At 33.9% G+C, this 11751-nt stretch overlaps 1 protein-coding gene and 1 long non-coding RNA gene across 2 annotated transcripts; one reads left to right on the top strand and one right to left on the bottom strand.

The window, feature by feature from the left end:
- LOC147789826 (uncharacterized) lies at nt 1-1207 on the bottom strand. The gene is made up of 2 exons (XR_015423212.1): nt 741-1207; nt 1-623 (listed from the first exon to the last, which is right to left on the bottom strand). It is a non-coding gene; the product is annotated as an uncharacterized LOC147789826 (long non-coding RNA).
- Nucleotides 1208-4946: 3739 nt separating this feature from the next.
- On the top strand, nt 4947-11000 carry LOC111807804 (UDP-D-xylose:L-fucose alpha-1,3-D-xylosyltransferase MGP4). The gene is made up of 5 exons (XM_023693674.2): nt 4947-5074; nt 5170-5911; nt 6568-6729; nt 7131-7346; nt 10188-11000. The coding sequence occupies exons 2-5, from the start codon at nt 5432-5434 to the stop codon at nt 10395-10397; spliced, it is 1068 nt and encodes a 355-aa protein (XP_023549442.2). The 5' UTR covers nt 4947-5074; nt 5170-5431; the 3' UTR covers nt 10398-11000.
- Nucleotides 11001-11751: the final 751 nt, after the last annotated feature.

Here is an 11751-nt window from a genome sequence, read left to right on the forward strand (position 1 = left end):
CATGCATAACATACTCACAGTTACTGCATGTTTTCATACATGTATCATGTTCAACACATAGAACATTCTGACAATCATTTATATCATGCTTACATCACAGGCAAGCAGTCACAATATACAATAAACACTCAATATCATCAAAGCTCATCATAACATATTAAGCTCTTAATCAGGTAAACAACATACTCACATGTTGTAAAACAAGTTAAGAACTAGTTCAAAGGTCGATACGCTACTTACCTGGTTTCGAATCCCTTTCTCTCTTGATTGTACATTTAATAGGGTATTTCAACACAATTCCTTCCGATTAGACCTATATTTCACCATTTTCAAGGTAAGTATAGGTCAATCTAGGTAGAACAGGTCAAAACAAATCGAACGGGACAAACCGGGAACCCAAAATGATGCTTCACGCGCCCTCACATCCTCGGTGTGTCTGTCCCACGCGCCAGGAGCACGCCCAGTCGCACACCCAGTCGCGGCCCCTCACGCGCCTGCGTGAAGTGCACGCGCTCCTTCTTCTTCCTTGCGTTTTCTGAAATTTTCCCGTCTTTTCTGTTAATACCTACTATATCCCGAAGCCATATCCTCCTTCTACGATTCGAATTTCATCCTGATTCCTTCTACAAATTTATAGATCTCCTTATTACGATTCTAACAAGCCCTATTTCATAACTCATTATACAATATGAACCAAGATATCGAGATTTAAAGGTTCGGTGATATGGGTTTTTCGTTACCTTTGCGACAACCGCTTAAATCAGCTTAGTTCAGAGCTTCAATGGCTGAAAAGCCTTCACAATCGTCTCCCCATCCTCAGGTTTGCACGTTGTCACAACAAACGCCAAAGTACCTTAAGGTTTTGCCGGAAAACACGGATTATAACATTCTCTGTTTTCTGTTTCCCTCTTCCTCTGTTTCTTCGATAATATTTGGTGCTTCCTCGTCGGCCTTGCCAACGCCAACCACCACCACCATCCATAACACTAACACAAAATAAAACCACCCTTCTTCATCCCACACCTCCATCTTCCTCTCTTTTCTTTCTTTTCCCTTCAATCCACCTGTCCATTCTTCCGTTCTCCATGGCAGCAGCTTCAAGCTGCTGCTGTCTTTTTCTTTTCTTTTCTTTTCTTTCTTTTTTTTTTTTTTTTTTTTAAATTAATTAATTTATTTTTATTTTTATTTAATTTATTTATTTATTATTTTCGGGTTATTACAGTACTATTTTGATTTATTGCCTGTCATATTATTCAACTAATAAAGTAAAATAGGCTTTAAATATTAGATTTAAATTAAATGTACCTTATATAAGTAGGTATATTATAGCATTATAATTTTCTTATTTGAAATAATTAACACGTTTAATTTATTGTATTAAATATGTAATTTAGACTTTTAATTTTTAAGCGTAATTAAAAAAATAAAATAAATGATAATAAGAGAGTCGGTGGGTTCTCCGTAACGTGGACTGGCAGGCGCGGTGACCGGTGAGGAGACGACCACGTCAAGGTAAAGTCATTAAAAGAATGGACGGCTGAGATGCGAGGACAGAGAATAGAACGACACGCGATTATTTATTTATTTATTTTTAATTTTTGGGTAGATATTTTGTTTTTAAAATTTAAAAAATTAATATTTTGAGAGATATTTTTGACGGAGGTGCCTGTCATTTCCAGCTGTTATTTTTTTGTCTTTCCCATTGTTTTTAAATTCCTTTATTTATTTATTTTTATTTAAAAAAATAATATTAAGTTTATTTATTTATTTTACTTTCCTTTCTCTATCTATTTCTATATATATATATATATATTACTAAATTAATATTCTTGGACAAATGTATTTTTAAATTTTTTTTAAAAAGATTATAATATTTTTAATTTATCCGATATTTTAAAAAAAAATTAACGTTTAAATTTAATATTTTATTTTATTCTCAGTATTTAATTAGTTTATATTTTCTTATTTACACGTATTAGTTACTAGCTTGTATCCTATTTAGAGTTTGTGAATATCAAAGAGAATACACATCTTCGATCTTAATCAATCATATTTTTACTTTAGAATAATTATATTTTAATTATGAAATTTTATTTTAACCTATTAATTAAAAAAAAATTGATTGGAACAACTATTCTATTTATTAGTTTCTAATGAAGATAAAGAGGGAATAATTTTTCATTAATTATTAATTGAAATGGTCGGAGAAGCCAACATTGTAAGAACAATCATGCAACACTAGAAAAAAGTCAACAACCTCACTGATTGTAGAACGACTAAATGAGTCGAAATAGAAGATTTTACAAAAGAATACGTCTTTAAGAGAGATCGTGGAAGCGCGAGATTTGAGAGAAATATGTTCGATAAAAGTCAAATGGGAGATGGGTCAAGATTAGTTGAGAGGGAAAGCTTCACAAAATGAATATATTTGTGAGAGGAAACCGTAAAAAAAACAACAAATAAAAAGATTACGTGATAAAGAAACGTAAGAAATTTATCAATAAATTGTTCTTTGTAGCTTCCATTGACTCGTGTTTCTTTGACTGTCTTTTTTTTTTTTTCTTCATTCATACGTCTTAATCTTAATTTTCATCAATTGACTACGAGACAGAAACCCGACTTTTCTTTGTCCTTTTCGGTCTAACCCTATATAGCTTTTGTAGTCGGTAAAATTTCGGAATCGTGAAAAGAGAATAAATATAGCTTACCTTAATCTCCAAATTTATTCTTTGGAGGTGGTGGGACTCACGTGGCTTTTGAAATGGGGCCAACAGGGTAATAAACAGAAGTAAAGGGACCTAACAATAAAATAATGAATGGAGTGCCTTTGCCTCCTCTTCAAATATACAGCTGGACCTATGATGAAAAATTCAAAATTATTGCCCTTTATTTTCAATTTCTTTGTTAAATTTAAATTAATAAATTAATTTATTATATTCACGTGCTACTACGAGTTGAAAAAATAGTATATTTGAACTTAAATGATTCGGAATTGAGGGATACAAAGCAAATTAGAAATGTTCGAAAAATTCGATGACCTGAATAATCTAATCTAAATTTATTATTAATTTAATCTATAATTTATTTTTAATTAATTTTATAATTATTTTTGAATGATTTATTTCCTAACCAGTCTAAAATAATTTGTAATTATTTGATAGATTAGTTTTAGAAAATATATATTGAAATTGATGGTTAAATTTTAATTAAATATTTGAAAATAAATAAAGAGATATTTTATTAACTAATATTTTATTTTTATTAAAAAAAATTTTAAATAAATGACTCGAACAATTTGAATCAATTTATTTCAAACAAATGGTTGAGTTAATTTGAGTTCAATATATTAATTACCATTTTATGGGTTGAAAATTTTAACCTAATTCAACGAACACTTCTCATATATATATATATAGATATATAGATTGTAGGGATTGGTACTCTTCATCCTATTATCAATATTGGGATGTAGCTTAAATAGTAGAGCGCTCGTTTTGCATGTGAGAGGTACAGGGGTAACCCTGCATCTCCATTTTTTTAAAAGAAAAAAAACAAGTTTATAAAAGTGTTCATATGACTGAACTTGATCAAACTACCCAACCCAAATCATAAAAGTTGGGTTCAATTTGGGTCGGGTTAAATTTTTTAGAAATAAAAAATTTAGGTCAGTTCATTAATTGAACTTCATGCGAGTTGCTCGAGTCACCAACTTAACCGATCCGAAAATTACCTAACTCAACTCATGCCTAATACTTGTACAACTCTCTTATCTATATTAAAATTATATTTTCTTGAAAAAGTCATTAATTTTTTTTTATTTTTTTTTATATTTTTTATGCATGGTCTTAATTTCAACGGGAGAAAGTTTCTTATGTGGTCGATATCCTTCTCTATCTTCAAGAATATTATAGTAATTCTTATTCGAGGTTATTATATGGTTTAGGAATCCTAAAAGAATATTATTATCGTTACAATACATGATTTGAACACTCTTTTGGATGTTTGAAAAGACAACTTCCAAAGTTCGTACTATTCCTTCTCTCGAAAAGAATAATAATAATAATAATTAACTTATAGAACATTTTGTTCGAATGACTTTTATTAAATTTATTTTTTGGATTTATTAATATTTATAGACGAACACGACTCTCCAGACTGTTGTTCACTTTGAGCATAAAGTCTCATGACTTTGCTTTGGCTTCCCTAAGAGGTCTTATACCAATGAAGATAGTATTCCTCACTTATAAACTCATGATCATTCCCTAAACTAGCCGATGTGGGACTTTCATCATCCAAGGTTATTGTCGTAAAAAAATATACAAGTTCTCAATATTTGTAACAATCGAATGCAATTACTTGTCATAACATCAGTATTGAGGATAAGCTAGAGGTAAGATGATTTTTCTAGTTTTTTTTTTTTTTTTTTTACTTTTGTTATCGTTTGATGTTCAAAGAAAATGAATTTGAACCGTCAATTGACCTGGGTTTTCACTATTATCGTGTCTACTGTTGCTCTTGATCGTAGGTGGCTGAAAGGAGTCACCATTGTGGAAAACGTGGATGATCGAGTAAGGAGGAGGATTACTAGGGATTTGCACAGTGGCTATCAAGAGAAGTGTGTTCGTTCACACGTGCGTTGAATGCAAAGATTATCATGGACATTTTTATAAGAAACACCATGAAAAAGAAATATCTTATAATGTATGGTGGAAAGGCTATGATTATGAATGTAAGTCTCTTGAAAAATTAAAGTTATTAAATGTATAAAAATATTTATGCACATCATATCACTAAATTAATGGGTAAAAAAATATTACTAAGATGTCACGTTAAATTTTGATGGGTAAAAATAAAGTTTAAAATGTCAATTTTATAGAAATATTAATAAATGTGAAAAATAATAAATAAATAAATTTTAAAAATACTTAAATTAATAAATAAATCAGAAAATAACCCGCCACCGCCTGCTCCCGTTGCTCTCCTTCTCAGATCCTCACTTTCACTCCTTGTTCTTCATGATCATACTCCCTTCCAGTCTTCAACAATCCGCAGAGCCTCGATTTCTGGCGAGAAGGTAATTCTCTCAGAAATAATGATTTATCGTTCATTTTCTTTTCGTTAATTTTTGTCTATGAATTCATATTCTGAATCATGCTCAACCAATTTCAGATCACATTGTTGAATTGGAATGCATCCGTTGCATTCTCCTATTGTAAAATTCAGCTGATTTGTGTGCCATTGCCAATGGTGTTGATCTGATTATAGGCACTGAAAGTGTGGCATCTCGTCGTAGTCGTTTAGATAGGCTTTTTAATTGGTTTCTTCACCTGGAATCTGGCATTGGGAGTTCTGATTTTGCAATTTGTTTCTTGAACGAATGATTCGTGGGTAGTTCTCATCTTCCTCGTTATGTGATTTTTCATGCACGAAAATGTCGTCCATGTTGCACCAAAGATCCACTTACAGCTCACTTGAAAATCCGTACCCTCTTTCTCCTCGTTCTTCCTCGAGTTCTGAGAGGTCGTTTTCCATATTCAGCCCTATGAACCTGCTTGCTCTGCTTTCTCTTGTTGTGATTCTTGGAGTCTTCTTCCCATGGATGAATATACAGGAGACTATTTTCTCAAGCTCAAAGATCTCAAACACGAAATGGCGAGATTACTCGTTGGCTGACGCTGCATCGTTCGTTGCGCGGAATGGGACAGTGATTGTTTGCGCTGTGAGCCAACCTTACTTACCCTTTCTCAATAATTGGTTGATTAGTGTTACTCGGCAGAAGCACCATGAGAAAGTTCTTGTTATTGCTGAGGACTATGCAACACTCTATAAGGTGAATGAACGGTGGCCAGGGCATGCCGTGCTTGTCCCACCAGTTCCTGATGCTCAAACAGCTCATAAATTTGGTTCTCAGGTGTGGTTAGTTGACTGTTAAATTTCTTTGTTATCGGTTTAGATTTATCCTTTCTGTTTGAAATGATAAATTTGATTGCTTATATAAACATATTGTTGTTGTTTGTTGCTTCTCTGTTAATTAACTCATCCCATTTAACATTGCCCGTGCGAAGGCGTTTTGTTAATGCAGCACTAGTTATAAACATTTTCATACTTGGATGTGTTTTCTAAACTTAATCTTGTTGCATAATTTTCATATCCGGTCTTAGCAATACAATTATCGTTAGAGCTACTCAAGGACATTCATATTATGCCTTCAATTACAATTGACATTAATTGACGTCGCTCTCGTACTGATATTTACTACTTGAAGTACAGAAGCCTCGATCGTATTTCTCCTTCCCACATTTACTAATTTGACTCTCAAGTCATCAGCATGATCTCTCTCTTTGCTCTCTTCTGTATGAAGCATTTTATAGAACTCAAGAAATTTTTTATTGACGTGTTCTTAGGCCATTGAGCATGTTCACTCAGTTTGCTTGCCATAACCCCCCTTTTCCTTTCTCCTTCTAATTTAACTTTTCCCTTCTCATGCTCAGGCCTCAGGCATATATGATTATCCTTAGCCAAATTCACTGCCTACATGAAATGAAAACGCTTGCCTTCACATTTCAGGGATTCTTCAACTTCACATCTCGAAGACCACAACACCTACTGCACATTTTGGAGCTTGGTTATAATGTTATGTACAATGATGTTGATATGGTATGGCTGGCTGATCCATTTCCTTATCTGCAAGGGAATCATGATGTGTACTTCACAGATGACATGGCTGCAGTATGTACAATAACTTCCAACCCTCACCCCCTCCTCTCCGGGTGCAATGTTGTGGAAATGGATTGCTTACAGTTTCCTTGCATATAGTCTCTAATTTATTATCTTTTATTCTTTGAGTAAGAAGCAAATGTTCATATAAGTTTGGGAAATTTAAATGAAAAATGTTGGAGAATTTTAGCTTCTTAGTTAAAAATTTGTATGTTTGCTCATTTCTTTGATCATTCTATCAATTTGGCTGGAACATGTGGTACTTATAGATGTCTTGCTTAATATTATGGGAACTTGAAAAGCATGGTGACACTAAACTCACGTCTTAACATTTGATGAGAAGTGCTTGCATCCTTGTTCATTAACATACACCAAACTCACTCCTTTCTGAATTTGTTCTCACCTCGTAACAGGTAAAGCCTCTGCACCACTCTCATGATTTGCCACCTCCAGGGAAAAAGGGCCGCACTTACATATGCAGCTGCATGATTTTCCTACGCCCCACCGATAAAGCAAAACTTGTCATGAGGAGGTGGATTGAGGAACTTAAAGCTCAGCCATGGTCCAAAGCAAAGAAAGCAAATGATCAACCTGCTTTCAACTGGGCACTAAATAAAACTGCTGGAGAGGTTTGTTTTTCTAGTCTTCTAGTTCTCACTATCACATCTTAATTGAGTTGCTAGGATCCCATATGGTAATGATTAAGTTTAAAAACAAAGGAAAAAAAGAACATCGAAAGGAGCAAAAAATTATGCCATGCAGGTACAAGAAAGGAAAATGTATACGAAATTTATCAAAAGATTGTATTTTTTTTCTGGGTAACAAAACTTTTCATTAACATAGCGAAAGGTTACAAAGTATGATACTTACAATAGAGTATGAAGGAAAGATTTTGCTCCATCATCGAAGATACTATTGCCTTTACAAGCCAAAGATGCCAAAAGAATGCTTTACTGAATTGGAGTCAAAAGACTATTTTTTCCCTTCTAAAAGGTGGCCCAAAAACATAGCATAGAAAGAGCTTGTTGATATCTAGTGGGGACGCCTCCTGTCAATTGTAAGCTAAGAGAATGAAACTCAGAAATACCAGCAAAAGAACAGTTCAAAGGATATGGCCTTGGAGCTTTGCATCTTTCTTGCAAAGAAAAAAAAAACCAGAGGAAGGGAGTAGCATGTAGGAGGAAGCCATTTTTTATCGCATCGTTATGGGTTATGCTTTCATAACTTATCTCCCACAAGAAGAAAACCCGACTTTCTTAGGGTAGTAGCCATACCACATTAATTTATATCGGGGGTTTCTCCACGATAATATTTTTGACAATGTCCATAAAGAGTGAAATGCACGGTGAAAAAACGAAACGATTCCAGTGGCCTACCATCTTGTTGGGGCTATACGAAGGATGAGAGTTGGAGAGTGAGTTAGAAAGCTGAGTCTCATTCCTGAATTTAAGCTTCCAAACAGAGTCTTCTAAAGCCAAGTCCCATATGTTTGCCTTGTAGTTTTTAAATAAGCTTTTTAATTTACAATTCCTGTTGGTCTTAATCTTTCACCTTTTAACAATACTTTTTTGGTCTTAATCTTTCACCTTGTAACAATACTTGTCTACAGAATATAAGTTTTTGAACTCTTTCATGTCACTGCCACTAAGATCTTCACATTCTTCAAATTGGCCCTGGAAATCTATCTCAAAAACTTTCAAAGACGACTAAAGTTGCAGTCAGAACTGATAGAGTCATAGAGATACAAATTTTTGTCATTAGACATCACTTCTCTTTAATGCTCTTTGTTGGTGTAAATGTTAACACCACCCTTTTAACAATTATAGTCTTTCTTCTTTAGTTTCTAATGGATGATCTTTCATGTAATGCACCTTTTTCTGGTTGGGGTCTATTAACTCCCTCAATTTTATTTCTCAATGAAATTTGTTTCTCCTCTCAAAAAAAAAAAAAAAAAAAAAAGATAATCATCAGACACTTTGAACCTTGGAAATCCAAGAATTAGTCTTCTCCTTGAGGCTCTCTTCCTTTTCTTTGTAAGATGATCTGGACAAATTAATTTGGCTAAAGGACAAAGAATTTGTAGAACTTTAGAGGGGTCAGTCGGTCTTGGGATGTTTTTTTGGGATAACATAAGGTTTAATTCTTTCTTATAGGCAGTGGTACCTAAGTCCTTTTGTAATTATCGGTTAGGTGTTATTCTTTTTCTTATTGGAAAGCCTTTTTATAGGTCATTTTTTCATGTGGGTTGTGTTTTTCTGAATGCCCTCGTATATCCCTTCACTTGTTAATGAAAGTTCGGTTGCTTAAAAGATAAAAAATTAAAGGCTAAAGTCTAATATCACTCTCTTTTTGTAATCATTGTTCATGAAGGTAAGGTGTATAATCCCTCCTCCTATTCCATTTGGCACGGAAAACTCTCTTTAGTACTCCAAAAATGTTAAAATTTTCTTGTGAGAGCCTGCTCTTGGCAGCATTAATACCCATGATGTGTGAGTGAAACAGAATTTAGATACTCAAAACCACTTATTCCTCTCATCCCCTTATGCTGGTCTTATTTGGTCCTTGTTATTGCATATTCTTGGCTTCTCCTCCCTCACAGATTGACAAGTTTGCTTCCCATTTTCGTAAAAGGTTGTCCTTTAAAAAATCCAAGAAATTCTTGTGACTTCAACTTCTGAGGGCAAAGGCTTCCTTTTGGTTAACGTGGTTAGAAAAAAGACAAGAATATTCAATGAGAAAAAATCTTTTAGATAATTTTTGGAGAGTTCGTTGTTTGCTGCATGAACAACAGTGTTATCCAACCATATTGTTTCTTCCTTTTAGTAGTCTAGTACCAGAATCAAATTTTCCTATGAGCTAACGATTCACCAAGCTGCTTGAACTTATTGAACCAGTCGTTTGTTCATACAAGGCTCTATCACTTGGATTTAAATGTGGGAATAATCCTTCAATTTGTTGTCAACGAGAGACTATATGTAACAGCCTAAGCCCACCTCTAGCAAATATTATCTTCTTTGGACTTTCCCTTTCGAACTTCCCTTCAAGGTTTTTAAAATGCATTTGCTAGGGAGAGGTTTCCACAACCTTATAAATAATGCTTCATTCCTCTTTCCAACCGATGTGGGATCTCAAATTCCACTCCCCTTCGGGCCCAGCATCTACGCTGGCACTCGTTCCTCTCTTCGATCGATGTGGAATCTCACAATCCACCTCCGTCCTCGCTGACACTCGGTGTCTGGCTCTGATACCATTTGTAACGGCCCAAGCCCACCGCTAGCAGATATTGTCTTCTTTGAGCTTTCCCTTACGGGCTTCCCCTCAAAGTTTTTAAAATGAATCTGTTAGGGAGAGGTTTCCACACTCTTATAAATAATACATCGTTCCCCTCTCCAAATGTTACACTATATATGTATATTAGATTTTCTTATAAAGAGAAACTGCCTAAAAATGGCTACAATGATGATATACAGGTGGATCTATACCTGCTGCCACAGCCAGCATTCCCAACAGGTGGACTATACTTCAAAAACCAGTCATGGGTTCAGGAAACCAAAGGAATGCATGTTATAATACACAATAATTACATCACAGGCTTTGAGAAGAAGATCAAACGCTTCAGGGAATTCAACCTGTGGTATGTGGATGATCATACTCTTGAGTCCCCTCTTGGTCGAATATGAGAAATTATTAGGCGTTATCAGTGTTCTTCCTGCATCACAAGGTACACTCTTTCAGAACTGTGTAGCCTGAGCAACATTTAGTTCAATTTTCCTTCTTCCTAGCACAGTTCTGTCAGCCGAAACACATGTCTAACTGCAGCGGAAGGCGCTCTATTATTGTTCATCAACCTTCGGTTGGAGCTATATTTCGTTCACAATTTGTTACTATCATCGTCATTCGTTGAACATCGAACAGTTTGATCTCTTGCTCGAGAGTATAGTTTTGCTTTTTGCTGTTTGCTTTCATAGTGATTCAATTGGTGGAAAAGATAATCATCTAACTGCAGCTGAAGGCGCTCTATTATTGTTCATCACCCTTCGGTTGGAGCTATATTTCGTTCATAATTTGTTATAACATGTAATAAGATTATCATTGTCATTCGTTGAACATTTAGTTTCGATCGAATAATTCGAACATTTGACCTCTTGTTCGAGGGTATATGTTTTGTGACGCTTGATCGATAACATATGCTTCTTGACACTCGAATTAAGGTCAAGTTGGCTACTTTGAATATGTCAAGTACTCGTCGGCGTACTATTTGTATATTTAATTATTTACGCGTTTATTATTAGCTTTCAAAAATATTTAATTACATAAAACAAAAATGGAAAATGAAATTTCATTGATTAATTACAATAAAAAGAAGTGTTTGAAGCCACAGGTTCCAGCTGGATTTAATCTCATCTTCCAACCAAATCCACCTAAAATTTTGCTCATTTAAATAAGTCCATTTATGTTTATTTCACTCATAAAAAAATAATTAAAATATTTTTTTTTTTGTTTCCACGTGAAAGACGTGTGAGTTTAAAAAGTTGCTTCTTTGATACTTATTGTGAAAAGAAGCCCATGTTACATGTGAGTTTGGTATATAAAGTGTGTCGATTTTACATGTTAATCAATGATATACATACTATGCTTACACAGTGTTCGTGGGTTCGGTTGGGGCATTTATTTTAACGACCGTAATTTTTGGTATTTAAGAACATTAAACAAAGTGCCATTCTTGATTTTTTTTTCACAACATCATATATCAAATTAAATATATAAACATTTTGTATATCAGTAGTCATGATTAGATATATCCAACCACAAAAAATATATATAAATGATATAACATTCATGCAAATATAGATGAGAAATAATATATATGTATAAATTGAATGTCTTTTAGTGACACTTGAGTAAAAGAGACGTACTTAAATAAAATGAGATCGGGAGCAATCTCGGGGATAAAATGCCTAAGAAATACTATAATCATAGAAACTCCATAGTCATGCGTGCTTCGTTTGGATCTATTCTATGTTGAGTGACTTC

The sequence above is a fragment of the Cucurbita pepo genome, chromosome 12 (genome assembly GCF_057944985.1).
Source record: "Cucurbita pepo subsp. pepo isolate OVF chromosome 12, ASM5794498v1, whole genome shotgun sequence".
In the NCBI taxonomy this organism is placed as follows: Eukaryota; Viridiplantae; Streptophyta; class Magnoliopsida; order Cucurbitales; family Cucurbitaceae; genus Cucurbita; species Cucurbita pepo.

What these genes read in the sequence shown, in the direction of transcription:
- LOC111807804 (XM_023693674.2), top strand. Translation starts at nt 5,432, where the DNA reads ATGTCGTCCATGTTGCACCAAAGATCCACTTACAGCTCACTTGAAAAT. An exon ending in TCACAGATGACATGGCTGCA is followed by an intron (nt 6,730 to 7,130) that starts GTATGTACAATA and finishes ACCTCGTAACAG; the next exon opens with GTAAAGCCTCTGCACCACTC. An exon ending in TAAATAAAACTGCTGGAGAG is followed by an intron (nt 7,347 to 10,187) that starts GTTTGTTTTTCT and finishes GATGATATACAG; the next exon opens with GTGGATCTATACCTGCTGCC.